The 20,583-nt window shown below is 51.0% G+C and overlaps 7 protein-coding genes across 7 annotated transcripts; 3 read left to right on the top strand and 4 right to left on the bottom strand.

Annotated features, from left to right (window-relative positions):
* Positions 1-1,064: 1,064 nt before the first annotated feature.
* EsH8_VII_000064 (acyl carrier protein) lies at positions 1,065-1,445 on the bottom strand (the record flags this gene model as incomplete). The annotated part of the gene is made up of 1 exon (XM_083270197.1): positions 1,065-1,445. One exon carries the CDS (start codon positions 1,443-1,445, stop codon positions 1,065-1,067), a length of 381 nt encoding a protein of 126 aa, XP_083127754.1.
* Positions 1,446-3,595: 2,150 nt separating this feature from the next.
* Positions 3,596-4,945, top strand: EsH8_VII_000063 (fungal specific transcription factor domain-containing protein; the record flags this gene model as incomplete). The annotated part of the gene is made up of 1 exon (XM_083270196.1): positions 3,596-4,945. One exon carries the CDS (start codon positions 3,596-3,598, stop codon positions 4,943-4,945), a length of 1,350 nt encoding a protein of 449 aa, XP_083127753.1.
* Positions 4,946-5,521: 576 nt separating this feature from the next.
* EsH8_VII_000062 (uncharacterized protein) lies at positions 5,522-6,758 on the top strand (the record flags this gene model as incomplete). The annotated part of the gene is made up of 3 exons (XM_083270195.1): positions 5,522-6,044; positions 6,233-6,325; positions 6,409-6,758. 3 exons carry the CDS (start codon positions 5,522-5,524, stop codon positions 6,756-6,758), a joined length of 966 nt encoding a protein of 321 aa, XP_083127752.1.
* Positions 6,759-6,993: 235 nt separating this feature from the next.
* On the bottom strand, positions 6,994-7,332 carry EsH8_VII_000061 (uncharacterized protein; the record flags this gene model as incomplete). The annotated part of the gene is made up of 1 exon (XM_083270194.1): positions 6,994-7,332. The coding sequence occupies one exon, from the start codon at positions 7,330-7,332 to the stop codon at positions 6,994-6,996; it is 339 nt and encodes a 112-aa protein (XP_083127751.1).
* Positions 7,333-8,526: 1,194 nt separating this feature from the next.
* Positions 8,527-14,694, top strand: EsH8_VII_000060 (uncharacterized protein; the record flags this gene model as incomplete). The annotated part of the gene is made up of 3 exons (XM_083270193.1): positions 8,527-8,670; positions 8,768-13,987; positions 14,416-14,694. The coding sequence occupies 3 exons, from the start codon at positions 8,527-8,529 to the stop codon at positions 14,692-14,694; spliced, it is 5,643 nt and encodes a 1,880-aa protein (XP_083127750.1).
* A 181-nt stretch (positions 14,695-14,875) lies between these two features.
* EsH8_VII_000059 (DEAD/DEAH box helicase family protein) lies at positions 14,876-15,889 on the bottom strand (the record flags this gene model as incomplete). Its single annotated transcript, XM_083270192.1, has 1 exon — positions 14,876-15,889. The coding sequence occupies one exon, from the start codon at positions 15,887-15,889 to the stop codon at positions 14,876-14,878; it is 1,014 nt and encodes a 337-aa protein (XP_083127749.1).
* A 79-nt stretch (positions 15,890-15,968) lies between these two features.
* EsH8_VII_000058 (uncharacterized protein) lies at positions 15,969-20,388 on the bottom strand (the record flags this gene model as incomplete). The annotated part of the gene is made up of 4 exons (XM_083270191.1): positions 15,969-17,480; positions 17,593-18,800; positions 18,864-19,446; positions 19,528-20,388. 4 exons carry the CDS (start codon positions 20,386-20,388, stop codon positions 15,969-15,971), a joined length of 4,164 nt encoding a protein of 1,387 aa, XP_083127748.1.
* Between the last annotated feature and the right edge of the window lie 195 nt (positions 20,389-20,583).

The raw sequence follows: 20,583 nt of genomic DNA, 5'->3' as shown, positions 1-20,583 counted from the left end.
AGTCGCCCATTGAAATGTAATCTCGCGGAAAGATCGTTCATCTGTATAACTGTAGTCGGTATGATCCATCATGGTTATGTTACGAATGTCGCTGGGTCTGTTTTCTTTTCTGAAGATCTGGTTCTCAGATTGTCACTTGCATTTATATGAGTGTTGGAAGCCAAATTGACATACGTAGACACCCTTGCAGGTTTGCCGACTTTGAAGTCGGACAATTAACGGACTTTCGGTATATGGATTTAAAGGTTTCGTTCTTTACCGATTGGCTGGCTTAGCCTCTAGGTATTTAGAGGATAGCAATAAAACCAACTCAAACTCCCGGTGATAACGGAGATTAAATGGCGATAATTCTAACAAGGTTTTAAGGCTATGTTTGTGGGGACTACTTGAGATTCGGCACTGAACATATTGTCATCCACTTCAATATCGTTACTTCTTGGCTGTGTGGCTCCGCTCAAGTCTGAGCGTTTATAATAAACAGTGCTTGCTGGTGTTGCACATTGACTATGTTGGTTAGTTTCCGTCCCCGTTCCCACTTCCCTCTCCGTCTTTTGTTCTTCTTGTCACTTTTTGGTCAACACCCAGTAATCCCAGAAGCGCTTAAAAAAACTTAGCTTCGGTCCCATTGTCGCAGCATGGCATACTCAGTCCCAGACCGCATTCTCTTCCATCTTCATATTGTACGCCACGACGACCGCTCGTGGGAACTCTGGATGCGATTCAAAAATGTGACAGTGTGCTGCAAAGGGGAGAATCCAGTCGGAGGATTGAGGCTCTGCTTGCGTGTGTCGACGTTAACAATGGCGTGGGCTGTGTACCTTGTTGTTGTGGCAAGGGAGTTTGGTGAAAGTGCGTCAACGTGATTACGTCCGTCCGCAACCTCCCCAACATCCCTGACATTGGTATTGCAATACATGTGATGCAGAAAAGTGGCAGCAGGAATGCCTTGATGATGGTGACCACACTCTTGGCTAAGGAATTGTGTTCAATCATAATGTGGTGAAGCTGATGTTGAATAATATATACATTCCCGCCCTTATTCTACCCGTCTTTCCCTACAGTGTCTAAATAGTTTGTCCGAACTCGGCAAAAATTAGTTCAGCAACTTTGACCGCAAGATCCCGCAAGGTCGGCGTCTGGAGGAGAGCGCACAGCGGCAGATCAAAAAAGAAATATTGGGCAATCCAGCTTGTCAGCTCGATCGCGTTCAGCGAGTCCAGGCCAAGATCGTCCAGGTAAGCTGTAGGAAGAATCTCTCCATTCAGCTGGGCGAGCAACTCCTTTACGGCATTTCCAAAATGCTTCGATATGAGTTCAACCGTCGAGTCCTCCTTCATTCGGTATGGACTGGTCTGCGACATTAGTACAATAGCCCCCACGCCGTCTTCGTCGGGCAGATCTTGAACCTTGCCACGTTGGTTGTTAAAACTGTAAGCCGCAGTCATTCGAAAGTCTCTCTTTCAGAGAACATGTGTCACCGGGCCACCCAAAGGACGCTGGGAGCACATACCCAGGACCATTTGACTCATGTTCGTAGCTGCGTCTGGATTGGGCTGGGAGTGAAGAATGCTCGCTGTCAAGCTGTTGTTAGATTTTGCTCGTTTAGCACGTAGCATCCAGCGGCTTTGGCCCAGACCTTCATGTTGTCAGTTTGTGTGACAACGCCAATCCATCCCATGATACCAATATCGATAACTGACGCGGGTAGTCCAAGATGATGCCGATAACTGACAAAGGAACCAAGGAAGACGTTTGCGGCATTGTAGTTCGCTTGTCCAATCTGCCCGATGACTCCACTAATGGATGAGAATAATAAGAAGAAGTCGACATATTGATGGAGTAGCGCCTTATGAGGTTGAATGTCCCCTTGACCTTGGGGTTAATGCACTACCTCCATTCGTGGAATGACATATGTGGGATTGCATTGTCCTGCAATTCGTCAGTACTATGCCACATTGATATTTTCTTTTGGCCATAGTCAACGGATAATACCTACTCTTAGTACTATAGCCATTTGAATTACACCAGCAATTGACCCCAGCTGCTGTCTACATTGCCTGCAACACGTCATATGGGGTTGTAACGCTGCCCGGCAACAGACATACCAAACATCCTTGGCTTCGCAGCTCATTGAGAAAAGCTGATGTTTGCGGCCTTTCGGCGGCAGAACGTGAAAGGAATATTAGCTCCCCTGTCCCGTTCTCCACCATCCACGTCGACACAGCGCGACCTAGCCCGCCAAGGCCTCCTATCAGCAGATAAGACGCATGAAAACGTGTCGTGTGCCGCAACCCATCCGCCGTAGAGGCCCACTTATTCGGGCTGACCAATTCGCCCCATAGCGATGGTCCCAGGCGATGTACAAATAGGCCTTCGCCCCCGATGCATAGTTAATAAGACAAGCCGTCTATTTTACATTATTCTGCCGCGTAGTACGAGTAACCTCGGACATGCGATACCTTCAATATCTGTAATTGTTCCTTATTGATATCGTGACTATTATCTGTTCTCGGCAAGTCATGGTAATCTGATCACCTTTGTTAACCAGCTGTGATCCAGCACAGGTACAGGTGCTGTTTCATGGTTTGTTCAATTAATGTCTTTATACAGGGTGAACTGCTCGGGCACCGTCTCTTGAGGTCGAAAGCGCGGACCGAGCAAGTTTATTATCTATTTCTGTCGTCGTCATCAACCACGTTGTACTAATTGTACCAATGCTGGGTCTGTTTTCTATTGCCGCCATGATGACTTTTGACCCTGTTATATATATTCAGTTGTATGGTATCCCCACAGAAACGCGAAACTGCCGATATCAAGTCGATCATCGTCACAGTGGGAGATTTACACTGTATTGACTAGCTGGGTGATTGGCTACTATTCATCGAGATATTGCGCCCAGTTTGATTAGTAAGACAAGTGCTTATTTGCTCATATTTCTAAGCCTTGGTTCCGCGGAACTAAACATTGATATCCTTAGCCTCCTCTTCGTAAAGCGCAGTCTTATGCTTCCTATGCTGGTCATGGATCAGAAGTAATTTTGGCCGATAGCGAAATGGAGTTGAAGAGCGCCCGTAGAGTAAAGAACCCAATGTCATTATTGCTTCTCCGGCTTCCGGTGTTACTAACCAGTTTAATGCGATAGGCCTGCGACCTCTGTTATCGCAAGAGAATAAAGTGCGATGCCCAGCGACCGCGATGCTCGAACTGCCAGCTATATTCGAGCGATTGCACGCACACGGCAACCAGTCGGCCAAAGGCGAAACGGAAGAAGCCCCCGGCGCCCACACATGGCCGTCCACAACAAGCACCTGAGCAGCAAGCAGCACCGGTTGATAACGGGTCAAAGGCTCCTGGACAAAACCTACAGCAACATCGCAAACTCATACCCGTCGAAGAAACGATAAATCCGTCCCGTTTCCTCGCGCCACTGCCCTTGCTGGTTGAAAATAGGCAAGACTCGGCTCTGTCAAGCCTGTCTAGTCCCTTGTTATCGCCGGAGCCCAGTGCTAGTCGTAGTCGGCGGCGGATGGAACTACCCTCAGAAGAGATTGTGCGTCATGTCATCAATGTCTACCTATCCACCTGCAACAACATCATGCCTCTTTTCCATCCTCCGTCTCTCCAGCGAACCGTGAACAATTGGTACCGCCAGCCAGCCAGTGCGAAGCAACCCTCGTGCTGGGCCGCCATCAACGTCGCCATGGCTCTAGCTCAAAACCAGAGTCCGGATCATCTGAATCCTATCGTTGCCCAGGCCCTCAACCTGGCCGACTGCCTTGAAAACGCCCAATCTGTTCTCGCCGAAGTTCTCGCAGGGAATCTAGATTTGCAAACTGTTCAAATTCTCTTGGGCCTGGGTATCCTCTTCATGGGCGCCAAAGCAGGTGATATTCGCGCGTCCATCATCTTCGTGTCCACTGCCGTGAGGCTCGCCCAGGCTATGGGCATGCATCGCAGTGACGCTTATGAGGGCATCGCACCAGCTGAGGCCATTCAGCGAAGGCGTGTCTTCTGGATCGCCTACATCCTGGACAGAGACGTGGCGATGCGGACAAGACAGGCGCCCATCCAGCGCGACGACGACATGGACCTCGATATGCCGCCGGATGACGATGAGGTGATGGTCGCAACGGGAATGAACGATACTGACGCTGACGCTGATGCCGGGTTGGTCAACGATATTGGCGGATGCGGAGGGGCCACGACCAGGTTCAACCTCTTCCGCGCGCGTGTCGAGCTCGCACAGATTCAAGGCCTTATATACGACTGCGTCCTTTCCGTCCGGGCACGCTACAGAGACCCTGGCGAGACAGCGAGACTCGCCCTGGGTATTAGACAGTCCATTGAGCAGTGGAAGGCTCGGCTGCCGACTGCTCTCAGTGTCAACGTTCTTTCATCTCATGTCCACAACGAAAACGACAGCGGCTTCAACATATCTACGCTGGCGACCGCCATGTGCTATATGCACTCCTTGATCATGATGTGCCTTGACCAACTGTGTCGTGTCAACTCCATGGAGCTCCACTGGGTCGAAAAGGTTCTATCCTACGCTCGCGGGCTGGGCGACGGTGGTACAACGACTTCATTCGCCTCTGCCTCGACAGCACCATCATTGCCACCGCCCTCACCACAGGGCTGGGACCTGTTGGTGTGCGAGTGCCGTGAATTTCTTCGGCTCTTTCACAGCATCCGCTCGAAGAATCTCACGTTCATCAACGTCCAGCTGTGCCCCTTCACGTCGGGTCTCCTTTGCATATCTGTCAACTCGTTCCTCAACTTCGAAGATGTCAACGCGTCGACAGATCAGCGGCTCATGGCTGAGGCTGCCGCTATTCTAGGTCAAATGAAGAAGCAAACGCAATCAGCGGCTATCTCCAAGGTATTGGAGGTCTATGAGGAGCTTAACTGGCATTGGATATTGCTGACGTCTGAGCTCGGGACGTGAAACTAATTCATCCGTATAATTGAATTTTAGAATTGTAACAGCCTGATGTCCAGTTTTGTAAACGATGAGAGAAGGGCGTGTAAGCTTCTTATGTCAATCGTGTATTTTCCACATATGCAGGAAGCTGAAAACGATTTCATTTGAGAGGAACGTGCTAGTCCAGGCACATAATATATACACTGAGACAGGATGATTCCAAGTAGACCTGTCAGGCTCGTTCTTGTTGCAAAGTACAGATAGATTGGTGGCTGCGTTTCCAGCCATGAAAAGATTGACCCCGGGAGATCTTGCGATCTCTTTACAGTACGCTCTCGCATGACTCTAATGCGTATAAAGTCGCCCATTTGCCGAGTTGAACTATCTGTAAATATACGTCCTCATCTTCCCTCTTGGCTGGGTTCCGCGGAACTGGCTTATGACAAATAGCTAGTTGATTCCGCTTGGCATCCACACAGCAAGTATTTATTGCGCATCAGCCTACAATTTCTACACCAAAATAACTTTCGAGATCTTCCCACCTCAAATCACTCCTTTAAGATCGAGCAGACGAAACGCATCAGGATTGGAATCAACGAAATGTCTTCCACAAAGACACCTCGCACGATTGTCGTCATCGGTGCCACAGGCAAACAAGGTGGTGGCGTCGTGCGCGCCGTACTAGCATCTAACCAGGGCTGGCACGTCCGGGCCTTAACGAGAGATGTGAACTCGTCCAAGGCCAAAGCACTCGTCGCAGACTGCTCCCCGTACACTGACGACGAAGCGGGCCGCCTCACCCTCGTCCAGGGTCATGTTTATGACCTACGGAGCCTCCAGTCCGCATTTTCTGGTGCGTACGGCGTCTTCGCCATCACCTCCGAGGTCTACCCTGGTAGGACCTTAATCGATGAGGCGGAAATGGCTCACGAGATTGAGGCCGGCCGTAACATGGTCTCGGCTGCCGAGGAATCAGGTGTCAAGCACTTTGTCTTCAGTAGCCTGCCTGACATGGTCAAGACCACCGGCGGGAAGTTTCCCGGGATTCACCACATGAACAACAAGTATGCTGTCGAGCAGATTGCAAAGGAGCACTTGCGCGGCGTTACATGTCTTATTCCTGGTTTGTTCTATGCGTCCAAAAATCCGAATAGCGATGGCCTTGGCCTCTGACGGAGATCCAATATCTACAGGTTTCTTTTACACGAACTTGGGATGGCCTCAATACAGTCATCGTCAGGGTAGGTGAAATCTATTCCATCCACTTGCTAGTCCAGAAGCCTATTGGCATGTTTACTCACCCTTGACCAGCGGACGGCGTGGTTCGGTTTTGCACTGCCATTCCCAGCAACCAAGTCGCGCAGTGGACCGACCCAAGCTACGATATAGGCAGCTTTGCCGCGAGTGAGTTATCTCCCTCATCCTAAACTCTCCACACAGCAGCCCTCTTGTCCTAGTACAACCGACCACTGACCGTGAATATTAAGGGGTGTTCGATCTGGGAGTCAACAAGACTGCGGGAAAAACATACCCCGTCATGAGCCCGCCCATCACCCCCGATCAAATGGCAGCGACGTTCACGAGGGTCACTCATCAGCCCGCCGTCCACAGTCCCATCACCCCCGAGAAATTTGGCGAGATGACGGCCCCCTTTGTCGGCCCTGCATTGAAATTGGACGCGCAGCAGATGATGGAATGGGCTTCGGTGACGCCGTCGGACAAGATTTGCTTCGGAGCTCTGGAACCGCACGATGATCATTCTTTCGAAGATCTGGGGCTCAAGGCGAGCACCTTTGAGGATTGGCTTGATCGTAGCGGGTGGAGAGGGCCTGAGTAAACATTTGAATGATTTGGAAGTATCTACATAATTGGAGGCTTCTCACTTTTACTTTTAGGTTTTGCAATAGCTTATAAGAAGGTATCCCTGAGCTCCAAGTATAAGAACGAACCGCTTTCAGAAAGCCAGTCATTTACAATGTTGAATGTTTCACAACTTCTTTTGATGTGTGTGTGTTTGACTGCTTTCTAGCCCAAGGGGCATTGTATTTATCCAATATAATAACACTACTTATTTATGACAGTACTTTGGCTGATACTGCATGGTCCCTATTTATCATGCGGCCGCCGATGGGTTGGCCTTCCGACGGGTTGACCGTTGGCCACGGTTTCGCATTGCAGCGCGGGGACGGGTTCGACGGAAAATAGAACTGATTAATCGACCCCTCCCACGACGCCGTCAGAAAACCGTCGATGATGTCCCCGCGCTCCCAGCCGCTGTCGGGCCCCAGTGCGTGGCACACGGTCGCCTTCCTCCGGGCGTCCTTGTAGCTAACGTCGGTCCTGTGCACCAGGACGCCGAAGTCATTAGTAGCGCCGCAGCGCTTGGCCATCATGTCGGTATAGGGGATCATGGACTAGCTTCACGGTTGGTTCCGTATTGTCATTATGTTTCCGTGGTTCTACTATGAGTAGAAGCTACATCAGACTTCTAATCCGGGTTTAGGAATGTAGGCGATTTGTCTCCCCAGCCAGAGAAGATGGATGCAAAAGATGCATGTGATATCAAGCGCTTCTCCTGTCTCAGAAGCATGCAGATAAGACAGAGTTGACGAGTTGGTTACACTACGTATATGTGGCGGCGGCTGAGAAAGTCTCACCGCAAGTCATCGGCAGTGGGGTTACCCAGCTCGGTACATGCCCAAAGCCGCCGTGCTGATTTGATTTTCTGCCACTTACGCGACCTGTCTCTCTCAATGGATGGTCGGTCTTGGCGGTCTTAGAAGCTCTAAAATATCGTGTGGATGTCCCTAGGGCATTGACCACTAATTCGGACTTGAGACGCCTCAAAGTGCTAATCCTGTCCTTTGAGGTGCGGGGAAAGCCGCCATGAGCATATGCTGTGGCAAATTGGGAGTCCCATCGCATGTGAAGTGAGTAGATCTCATCGCGATCTTGTTGAGGCATAATACGTATATTTTCAGCTTTGGAGTCACCGGACATCTTATTTTGCATTTCACCTTCCGACAGTAGGGCATTTGTTGCGATCGGCTGCCCACTGGCCGAAGACTACAAAGATGGTGGCAGAGCTAACGGGACCTAGTTTATTGAATAATCTTCAAAAGCATTGCTGCCGACATTTGAATTCAAATTGACGGCGTATCAACTGCACGGTTAGGAGATGGAACGTCTCCCAAGATATGACTGCGTGATGTTTTGAATGGTCCAGGCGATCTTAGGTTTGGAAGGGAGACGACGTTGTCGAGCTGTAGACTTATTTTAAGTTTGTGGCTACGAGAGCTGAACTCGCTAGCAGGGGTAGATGAATATCCAACCCAAATCAGCGCAAGAGGCTGTTTTCAACCAGATGATAGGCTTCAAAATTTTGTTTCTATTGGTAGCAACTGCATAGGTGGTGAGATATAGGCCATCAAACTTTCACAACTGTTCGTAGGAGCCAGTCGATGTTAGATGTGTGGGGGGTGTTTCTGCTGGTATTTAACAGGATTAAATCCCTTGCATGCTGTGACTAATCAACAAAGGAGATTTCCATCTCTCTAAATTGCATCAACTAATATTTTTCATTACACCCTACTCAAGCTTTTGCTATGGACGCTAGCAACTCCAATCTTACGGACCCTAGATACGGATACGATTTTGTTGTTTCGACAACCCAAGCCAGTGTCAACTCTGGCTTGCTGGAATACCTATGGGAAAGCAATCATCCGGTGAATTATGTTTGTTATCTCTCGGTAAGTACCTTCACACCGCATTTCATAGTAGCAATAAGCATGTAGTGCTGTTTAGAATATCTACAGTGAGATTGTGACTGATTACTGACCTCCTCAGGACCCAAATACCGGGAATGCCACAACCCAGATCAGTCTCGATGAATTGCTGAAAAGGACAAATGGTGTCAATCCATTTGACATTCTAGATGGCACACCGGCGAATGACCCTCGAGTCGAGGCGCTCACTCGGAACAAATTTGCTGTGGGCGTGAAGATTCGCATCGGGGTCCCTCCAGGAGTGATGCTCAAAGACCTCCCCCCGATCTTGGAGCTGGGAAGGAGTAACGGCAAGTCTCTCTTTAGGATGTTCTGCTCCGAGTTCCAGGTTATTCAGAACACTCCAAGCGGTGAGTCGTCTGCCAATGCAAGTTGGAATGTCTGGAACCAGTCCCCTGGTACGCCGTGGCATATCGAGACAGCCGTCGATATCGTCACCGGGGGCCTTGACCGAAACCTCGAAACACCCTACTTCAATCAACACCCGGATCTCAGGAGAAGCCTCCAGTTTAAGCTTAACAGTCTATCCACCAACACATCTTTCAGTCTCCAACAGACGCTTTTGGACCTGGAGAATGCAACCTATCACAGCGTGCCCAACTTTTTGGAAATCCCAGCCGGGTCCCATGTCCTAGAAGTCCTGCAAAAGAGCTTCGTCGACCTCTATAGCAAGGCTGCCAAAAGCTACGGAGAGCCAATCCTTGCAGTGACCGCCGTCGCTCAAGACAATGGAGATCCTTCACAGCTCCAGATGACTTCATCTAAAGTGGGCATCAGCCGATACAAGGACTCCAATGCTTGTGTTGTCAACGATCCGAACCCTGAACAGGCCGCCGTGGCGACCCTCAATCATCTCTGCATGACGGACGGCAATGGAGGCCCGGAATTCTCGGATCCTTATTGGAACTGGGTCCAGCCCTGGGAAGTAAGGAATGAGAGTGGTGTGATTGCCATCAAACGGGCTGTTTTTGCCGAACAGTTGAAGAAGACTATCTTGCCATCCGCTATGAACTCTTGCATTACCCCCAAGATCGAAATCAAATTTACTGATTTTTGGGGCGATTGGAAGCCCGAATTACAATTCTTCTCCAACCAAAAACCTCAGAAGAACGATATACGGCCCCCTGAACATGGCGCATGGATAATCGACATTACCTGGTCTGCCGAGCACGAGCCTGGAATTAAAGTTTCGAATTCAGAACACGGATTTTTTGACACTCTAGAAATTGTACCTCACTACACCTGCGAAGTTTCCACCTGGGACAGTACCATCAAAATCCAACAACGCCTGTGGATCAATATGTCAGTCAAGTGTGAGGGTATTTACCAGAGCCTGACCGGATATGACATTACCATCACCGACTTTTACGACTTATCAGTGGACCAGACTGGCCGTCTGAACATCGTCCGCGACGCTAACAAGTATCAGAGGGAGGATAAATCTCAGGAACCCAATGCCAACATGCTGGCGAATATGTTTTCAGGCGTCAACGACGCCGTCAACCAGATCAAGAGCAAGATCCAAGACCTTGCCAGCATTCATCTGCAGAGTATCAACTTCGCTACGCCCCAGAACTTCGTGTTCCCTGGCAGCAAAGTGTTCACATACGCATCGGCCAAGTTTTCCAACCATCAGGACTTGATCTGCAACATCACCTACACGGCGCCAACTGAGCCTTTGCAGACGCCGCCTCAGGTAGAAGTTCCAACTACCAATCCTTCGCCGGAGAAGCCTCTGAAAGTCACGGACGGAAGACCTGCTCCCAAGCCTCCAGGAGCAGCTGGCCCACCGTCATACTCAATGACCCATACAACGGATCTGATCCAGAACTACATCCAGGGAGAGATTGTATCTCCTACGGAAAAGTTCGTGGCGCTCCAGACAAACAACGGTAACTCCTTGCTCTTCGCACTGAGCAATGACAACGTCTTAAACGTGATCATGGAAGAAAGCGGCAAGTTCAAGACGGGCTGGGTCCGCGTTCCTCTTTCAGCTGCTTTCCCCTCGGTACGCACTTTTGACGTGGGACAAAGCGTCACAGATGGAAGCATCGGGATGGCTCTGGTGGTGTCTGATGGGGGCTCGGACCAGCTGTTCCTGTCCCTGTCCAACTCCAGCTCCGATACATCCTGGACGGCGAAGCCCAACTGGTCTCCAATTCCCTTTGATGCGGAAGGCAGTACGGGGCCTCTCAGAATTGTTCGCGTCATGTTTGCAGAGCCGAAGGGTAGCCAGCAGCACATCATCGTCGACATCAGTCGATCGTCAAACAAGGCAGTCAAGGACATTGCTCGCTACTATGTCGAACCCCAGAAGTCCTCTGACAGATCCTGGTCCTCGCATAGTCTCCCAGGAGACATCGAGCAGGAAAACTATCAGAGTTGCGTGGGTAGAGTGGCCGATAGTTTAGTAGATGGGGTTTATACTTTAGGAACCGCCAGTGGCTCAGCCCAGCTCTTCTACGTGCCCATTGAAAATCCCTTCGGCAACGGTCCTCCACTGCCATGCCGCCTCAGCTTGCCACAGAATACGCAGGCGTCTTCCATCGCTGCGGCTCGCAGGCATGGTTTGCTCGCGACCCCTGACGGAACGACGGACTTGTTCGCTATCGGGAACTCGACTCTGTACTATTTCGCGGCTGAACGCCAGACCGACATGTCTGTGGCCACGCAATTACTCAGCAGCGATGTATTCTCAGGCACCTCGGAGCTCGCAGCTATGACGCACGAGGGCGTGACGACGATCTGGGGTAAGAATGCCAGCAACCAGGTTTACTACCTTTCTTGCCCTTCCAGGCAACTTGACGACCTGAATGCCTGGAGTGTCCCTGTGCCGATCTTGTTCGGCGTAGAGAAGATGACTCCGTACCTCAACCGCAGCGACGGCGGCAAAGCCATCTTCACCTCAGGGTCCGGCAAGCTGCAGAGATTGACGCAGGCTACTGGCACAGACGCAAAGATGTGGATTGCAGATGAGATCAGACTCCAGGCCGAGTCTACGGCGAAGCCCCTGGCCTTCAAGTCGTACACGACGACGATCCAGGTCCTCGACAAATATGATCTGCCAGCCCCTGGCATGAAGTTGTCGATTGCCACCAGTTCGCGCACACCCGTGTACATGAATGGGATTTACTACGTCCTTGGGCAAACACCCATCACAGTGACTACGGACGCCGGTGGGAGCATGACCGTCGTCGAGGCCCTTCATGAGAGTATCAACGGCACTTTGATGACTGTAATCTGCAACGAGGGAGGCGCGGCGATCACCATCAACCCCATGGAGAAGACTTTCCAAAGATTAGCTACGCTCAATACCGAGGGAGCCCTCCGAGAGGCCAAAGTTCCCACGAACACGGTAGCTGGTGGCATCAGGGGCAACCCGTCATGGGAAGTTCTTGTAAAAGAGAACGTTACGCAGACCGAATTCATCGTCGTCGCCGACAGCCTCAGCAAACTCAGTACAACGTATGGACTAGTAAATCCCACTGTCTCCTCCGGGTCTCGAATGAGCGTAATCCCGCAAAATCTCTCTACGTCCTCGTCCCCGGCCGATAACTTAGCACACAACGCAGCCATCGCAGCAGGCGACCTCTTCCGCTGGCTCAAATCGGACGTTGAGAGAGCCTTCGACATCATCAAGGACGACGCCAGTGGCGCATGGCACTTCGTAGCCACCATCGCCGGCAAGGGTTACCGCGCGGCACTGACCACAGTTGAAGCCATCGTGGGAGCAGCGGAGTGGGTGTTCAACGCCGTCAAAACTAGCATCAAGAAGGTTATGTCATTTGTCGAGTCCCTTTTTGACTGGGATGATATCGAAAGGACCAAGGATGTCATTTGTAACATGACGAGGCAGTGGCTGCGCGGTCAGGTTGAATATGTCCGTACTGCCAAGGCGGAGTTCGATGATCAAATTGCGCACGCTGAGAAGAGTATAGAGAAATGGGCAGGCATCACGAACTGGGGGTCAGCACTCGGAAGCAAAGCCTCACAACCGGCGGCCGCGAGCGGTACTAATCCAGCAAAGGACCATACCTCGGGGTCCCAGATGATGATGAACCATTTTAAAATTCACAGCGGCGATACGCAAGTCTTGGGGACGCCGCACAAGATGGATGCAGCGTCTCAGATCGTCGACGACCTTCTAGACGCACTTGAAAAGGAGGAACAGACCATCTCAGAAGTGTACAATCAGCTCAAGGACTTAGCCAAGGGATTCTCGACAATGACTGTCGAACAGATCCTGAAAGAGCTCATCGGAATCATCGCCGTTGGTGTTCTGTCTAGCGTTCAGGTCGTGGTCGATGCCTTGCTCAACGTTCTGATTGACGTTGCCGGGGACGCCATCGGCGTCTTGGATACAGAGATCTATATCCCTGTCATCTCTGACATTCTCAAGGATATTGGTATTCAACACCTGTCATACCTAGATGTTTTGTGCTGGATACCGGCCGTCTCTTTCACGGTGGTTTATAAGGCTGCCAACCAAAAACCTCCGTTCGCCGCCAATGACGAAGACGTTCAAGCGCTCGCTTCCGCCGATAGCTGGGAAACTTTTCAGATGCTTCTGGTTGAGGTTCCCGAGAAACTGTCTTCTCCAGCCGCGGCATCGCTTGCAAGAGGTGCCTATGCCCCGGTGAAAATCTCAAACGTTCCCGAAGCCACAGGCGACACGATCATGGCCTGCGATAATCAACCCAACGGGAATAGCCGCAAGGTCTCTGTAACATCAATCTCCTCATCTGAACCCACGAGCGGAGCTAGCACGGTACCTACGACGCCCGGACTGGTTCGCAGAGTGGTCGATCTCTTGCCCCTTGAGGTGCGTCGTACCATCTACTACATGTGCCACTTCATCGGCGCATCAGCGAGCGACATGGGAATCAGTGTGAGCTTTTTCGAGGCGAATGAATTGTCACCCAATAAATTTCAGAGGTGGTCTGGTCGCATAGGCATCGCAAACGGTGCTGCCCTAGCCGTGGCCGACTTCATCTTCCCGAAAGCCCCTATTCAAAGTTCCCCATTCAGATATCTTGGCAAGCTGACCAGCATTGCTTCAGTCCTCGCTAAGGTATACTTCGGTAAGCAAGGACAGGAGATAATGCGGCGCCGCGTTGCCAACCCCTTGATGAACCCGTTGACCCCGCATGATCCTCGTGCGACGGGAGCAATGGTTGATATGATACTCGTCATTCCTGCGGTGCTCGTTACAAGGGAGCATTTGTACGAGCTCTGTGTCGGTGCCTTGGAAGAGCCGAGCGAAGATCGGTTAGCGGCTAGCGTGAGTGAGCTGTCCAAGCTCGCGTCCTATGTGTCGCGAGTTTCTCATTGTGAGGCGGTCAATTTGCCGATGGGAACAAGGGAAGACCCGATCATGATAATGACTGCTGCAAACGTGGTTAAGACCGCGCTGCAATATGAACTATGCCGTATATAGAACCTTAAGGTGTACTAAAGACCTGTAAATAGAAGCCAAGCTAGGTACAGAGAGTGGGTTATATATATTTAATTGTATTATATCTGTAACAATATTACATTTTACTTTATATTAAAGAAACTCACATTATAGGTATTTATATTTTTGATATTTATATTATTATGGAGCACAATAAGTATGTGGATTTAATAGGATGAAGTTAAAATTCAATATAATGCCTATACTAAATAATAAAGTAGAATAGTAAAGATAGATAGATATGAAACACTTAGGCTCAAGTTTTGGTGCTTTATACAACTGACCTGATGCTTTGGAGACGTACCATGGCCGCATTCCTGGTGGCTCGTAACGACTCAGACGAAGAGGGTGGTAGTCAGGAAGATGCTGCGTTCAACATCTCCACTTTGCGAGCGCTTCGCCAAGATCACAACAACAGCCTCGGCATCGGCGAGACGCCTCAGATGCTGGATCAGTTGAAAGGTTTAGTTACGGTGAAGAGCATCAACTGCAATAAAGTCCAGGAGATTATGCATAGTGTCGGAAGGTGGTAGCACGATATTCTCGCAAGTCAAAAGGCCGTCACCAAAGCCGTACAGGTGAACCGTGCCACAGGCCAGCTAGCGATAATACAGGTCAGACGCCTCAAATAAGTGTCCTGAATACTTCTCCAAGGCCCTTTGGTTACTGTCGTTCGTCATCACCGTGTGTTTCAACATCTAATTTGACAACCTTCTAACCGACAATCAACCTCTTCCACATGGCTTTACTTCGCTCATCCGCAGTTCCCATTGTGAGCGTCGGCATATGCCCGATAATAATCACCCCTGTCCTTGCCCGTGTCATGGCCACATTCAGCCTCCTCATGTCTTTTAGGAACCCAATATTGTAGGTCTGATTGCACCGTACTGTCACAAGCACGATAATATCCGCCTCGCGCCCCTGGAACCCATCGATGCTGCAGATCTCAACCAGCTTGTGGCTCGAGAGCGTCTGCTTGAGTAGGTCGACCTGGCGGGTGTAAGGCGTCAATACCGCGATGGAAGGCCTCGGCGCTTCTGCTGATGACAATGGAGCTATCGATCCCAGTGCATGTTTGCTGAGAAGATCGCACACTTTGCCGCACAGCGCAGCCTGGCCTCTGTTGCATTTTGACTTCTGACCCAGGTCCTCTGGGGTGGCGCAGTCGACAAACACCATGCGGTGGTGGTGCCGAATCTTTATTCCCTTGCCATCATCAAGGGCTTCCACACGTCGGTGGGAATCATCCACCACCGGCCAGGGGAACATGGACGGAAATATGCTTCTCCCAACCGCCTTGATACCGGTGCGCAACTTGCCTTCGTAAAACTCGTCCGAAACAAACCGACACACCTCGTCATGCATCCTGTACTGCGTATTCAACATCACCTTCTTTATTCTGTTCCCGTCTCCCGTGGTGGCCCCCCACAACCTTTCAAACAGCGATATGTCAAAATTGAGCGACAGAGCGAGCTTTCCCACGGTCGGTCGCAGCTGCGCATGGTCGCCGACCAACACGGCCTTCCTGCAACCTTTCATAACAGGGACAAGAGATGCGGGCTCGGTCTGTTGCGAGGCCTCGTCAATGACGACTATATCAAAGTCTTCTGCCCGTAGGAGACCGAGCCCGGCGTCTATGCAGGTCGTGAAAACCAGCCGCGCTTTCTTGATCATGTCTTTTACCTTGCGCATGGCAGCGTGAGAGTTGTAGAGCTCTTGCCCTGCCATGGCGTCGCAGGTATGTTTACGCAAGTCTTCGGCAACTTTCCGTACCTAGTCCATTGATAGTTAGTATACTCATGAATATCTAGTAACTGTTGCAGGCAATTAAAAGCTCAGATCTTGCCTCTGTAGATATACGAATGGTGGGGATCTTTGGGTGGTAGTGACTGTCGTCGTAGTCCGAAAGGTATCTTCTCATCACGTTGTCTACAGCGTTATGCGTCGGCGCCGTGACGAGGATGCGTGACTTTCGATGTCGACTCTGAAGCTCTCGTATCATCTCCACGATAGTTTCGGTTTTGCCTGTTCCCGGCGGGCCCCAGAGACAGGTCAGCGGGTGCTTCGCCACAGACTCGACGGCCTCATTCTGGCTCTGGTTCAGGGTATTCTTCGGAACAAATTCCGGCCCGTTTTCGTCCTCTTCAGGTTCTGAAGGGACAGGTCGGTAGTCTGTGATACCAAGGATCAACCCGACAATGCCACATGTACTATGCGTTCCAAGCGCCAGATCCAGGGTGGCATCCAACATGGTCTTGGTGGTTACAAATGGCCCGCAGACGGAAATTTTCCACGAACAATGCTCTAGATACGGGGGTACCGGGTGGAAGCATTTGAATTTAGCCCGGTCCGGAGTCGACTGCACGACGAGGACGTCCATGGAATAGACGCTCATTGAAAAAGAGTTTGAAGGTGGCGATGCTGCTGTTAGACGTGCGTGAGTTGACACCTTGGGCGTACCGCCCTTGGTATCGAGCCGGAAGTCGGCTTGAACCACAGGCCATCCATCCTCAGTGTCGTCTAGGCGCTTCAGCGAAAGAAGGCCTGGAATTTCACGGCGCTGTTCTGCCGCGTCCTCCACATGTTCAATTCCAATGCCGGTCAAGCTGCGTAGTAAATGTCGTATGAGCGCTGGTCGTTCCAGTATTAGTCGCGCGCTCTCCCGTTCAAGCCCGCAATATAGTATGTCAAGTGCCAGAGAAGGTGACCGAACCGTAAGGGAAACAATCTCCACCAATCGAGCATAGGCAGAGATGGAAAGTACTCGGGCATTGGCCAGTATCTGCTTAAAGGGCGTGAGCATTATCTGGCCGATGGTGTTGGCGGAGACAATCATGGCTTCTAGAATATGCTCGACACGGGTATCTAGCATATCCGTCAACTGTGCTGGAAGAGCTGCCCACTCGACTTGAGAGAAAGCAATTGCCAGGGATGGACACTGCCTCAGGAAACTGAGCATCTCTTCAAGAACCAGATCTGGTCTCACTGCGTCGAAACTCTCCTTTCCAAAGATGGCGAGCAGGAAGGTGAAGGAATCCAGCAACGTCTCTTTCTGGTCTCTCTCCAGCAACCAGCAAAAGAGCTTTACGTATTGGTCCCGGGTCTCCAGGCTGAGAAGGCTTGTAAAGTCCCGATGCAAGACAACATGGGCTACGTAGTCGGGCTGTGTCTTCAAGTCAGCCTCCCTGACGGTGGGCCTGTTATACTCCCTAGCTTTGCGTTCAAAGAGCGGTACTTCATCCCGAGTGTCAACGTACTCGAGCCAAAGGTCCAGGTTCCGCAGCGAGTCGACGTCTCTGTTGGAAATTATGTATATCTCCTAAGACGGGTAAATCAGTTTGCATGCCTCTACTGTGACCAATTTCTTGCTGAAGTTAAAGAAGATAAAATAGAAATAACGAAAGGGAGAATAAAGGGGCGAGTTGGCATACCGCTCCTAGAACGCCGCTCCTGTTTACCCGTCCCACATGGGTCTGCAATCTCCGGCTGAACTTATCCAGCGCTATGCTTGCCCGGCAGTCAAAATTGACGCCGCTATCGACAGTAGCTTGTCTCTTGCGTCTCCTGTCACCTTCTAGTTTCAGGTTCCGATAACTAGAGTCATCCGACGCACCGCGCCCGATGAAGACCCACGTGTTTTGCTTAACACTGTCAAAGAGCTGGAAGCTGTTACTATCGCAATACACATGGTAATTCACCTTGGTTGGCAAGCTTAGTCGACTTGACGTCTCCCGCCCCTTGGAATGTGGAAATGCAAACAGCCGAGCTTTGTCACCAATCTTGCAATCCTTTGACGGCTGTATCTGCTGCGGGATGTATATTGCAATCGTCAAGCGCTCGTCCACCCGGAGCACAATGAGTTTGCGGTGGAAAATCTCAAGTGCACTGGAAGCCTTGTCGAGAAACACCGCAAGGCGATCTCTCGACGATGTATAGAAGCGTTTCCACCGAAGACATGGGTAGTGTAGCTTATATTCATAGAGCTCCGACTCCTCCAGTATGTCTGACTGGCAAAGCGCGTTATATACCAGGCTTGGGTGCTGCTGCGTAACGGGGAGTTGGGATAGTGCCCATGCCTTCTCCTCCGCGGTGAGAAGAGTGAAGTCGAAGAATTGGGCAAAATCCTCCAGAGACACGCCGTTTCGAAGGCACCAATTATATGTGAGCTGCATGAGCTCGAACTCAGAGATGGCAAAGTCATCACGACTCAGAAGCATCTCCATGGCGTCAAAACTGTAGCCGTCGTAGTCAATCTTTGCGGCGGCAGCGATCCGCTCCCGGTTGCGAATTATCACTTTTGCGGCCTCGTGGAGCTGATCGAGGATGAAGGGCGGTGCTTCCGGTGGGGGCTTAGGAGGCTTTTCCAGCCTCGGTAAGATCTTGATCCGGTTGCCATCAACGCAGGTTGAGAAAAGCCGGTTCAGCTCCTGGCAGGGCGGGCTCATAGGACCCGAGGACCTAGCCCAGCTGAGGTAGAGGTTCTTGACTCTGCCGAGCGAGGCGTTGGTGTACTTGGCAAAGTAGAGGAGGCGGTCATCGTCCGTAATGGGCTTGAAGGACTCGGGCTCTCCGGGTCCGGGGTACTCGGCCGCCTGAGAGACAGTGTAAGGAATGATTTCCTCGTCCCAAGATACAAAAACTGTATGGATATCTGAATATTAGCGTAAAACAGCAACAAGAGGGTCGAAAACAGCGGACGCACATGTGTCACCGTCCAAGTCGCCCCCTGACATGAGATCAGCAGCTGGACGCTTTCCTTGAGTTGAGAATACAATGCAGTCGACAAGATGGGACAGCTCCCGCCTCTGAACAAGCTTGAACTTTTGCAAGTCACCAGGATGCAGACAGGGGTTTCGCGTCACGATCACTTCCGTCCCCGTCAGTGTGACGGGCAACCCGTCTCCATCCATGGTAACTCTAACCTGACACTCACCCTCTTTCAGGACATCCCAGGCATCGCAGACACCGAATAGCAGCCGTGATTTCGGGAGGAGAATGCGGCAGCGCTGCCCTTTGTCGCGGACCTTGACCAATTTACCATACTCCTTGTTGACGAGTGTCGCAACTCTAGGCCTGATAGCATCGAGGGACTCGAGAAGAAGTCTCTCGGCGAGTTCATACTTGTTCACGTATGTTAAGAAACAGAACGCCGAGCGAGGATCGGTGAGAGCTTTGGCGAGGAAGTCAAAATGTTGTTGTTGTTTCCGCAGCAGGACCTCGGACGTGATGCCGAGAGAGTGGAGCAAGAGAATGACTTCGTCATTGAGATGGCCGAATCTGTAAGGCTGGCAAATACTTCAGCTGCTTGTACATTTTTTGGCACTCGACGGAGCGAACTAGTCGAGTGGCAGGACCGACTGACCGACCTTGGAGTATTCAACAACCGAAAAACTGTAATCAGGCCCACCGCTGAACTTTTTCATCGACTTTCGCAATTTGAGCAGTATCGTTTTCTCTGGCTTCATCCTCGGATCTAGCGTCACGACCCCCTTGTATCCTCGGTACCGGATCTGGAAGACGGACGGCGTGTAACGGACGTTTCTAAAGATAATGCCAATCCTTCTCGCCAGCTCTTTAGCGAGATGCGGAGCTATGAGCCCGCACCCATCTGTGAAGACATAATCCGCCGATTCAACGTCGGGGACGTCCTCGCATCGCTCGGGGTCGACTGACACAGTTGCGTGCGCAGTCGAGAACAGAAGCCCGATTCTCTTGGCCTTCTTCTGCACCGTCTTCATTCCGGCAAAGTCGCCCATGGCGTCAACAATTCTTGTGATTTCCTCCTTTGGGGCAGCAAACAGGAAGCATGTCCGCGACTTGAGTTGGCTGTTGCTGTGTCCGTAGAAGTTGTACAATGTTCCGTTGATGGAGACGCCTGCACGGAGGAGTTTGACCACATAGTCGGCGCATTCTCTTTCGGTGCAAGGCTGAGTACCCACAGCCTTGGCGGACAGGGTTTTCAAGGGACGGAAGCCGGCAAACGAAATTGCAATAAATCTATCGAGCAGATATAACGACACAGCGCGGCTGGGAGCGACCGGCACAAGGCAGAGATTGATCTGGTGACCAGAGTGCTTGGTCATCAGTGTCATGGACTTGACCAAGCAGGCAGCATTGGTTTGGGAGGGAGGCGGGAGGGAGGAGACGAGATACTCCCATTTTTTATCGTCAAGAGATGCCGACTCTTGGACAATCTGTTGGTACTCTTTCAACCTCGACGGCGCCATCTTGTTGGTGAACGGGAGAGAATCCCTCAGAATGCTCGGGATGCATGCCTGCTTGCCTTATCTACATCGCCAGGTAGGTTCCTGCCACCAATAGGAACGAAAGACTTTTTCTTCCTTCTTGATTACGGGTAATGACGACACACCAGCACCGTGTAACCAATGCAATGCATTATCTGATACTCGATAAATGGGAAT

The sequence above is a fragment of the Colletotrichum jinshuiense genome, chromosome 7 (genome assembly GCF_051148585.1).
Source record: "Colletotrichum jinshuiense chromosome 7, complete sequence".
Taxonomy (NCBI): domain Eukaryota; kingdom Fungi; phylum Ascomycota; class Sordariomycetes; order Glomerellales; family Glomerellaceae; genus Colletotrichum; species Colletotrichum jinshuiense.
This window is presented reverse-complemented; position numbering and strand designations above follow the sequence as displayed.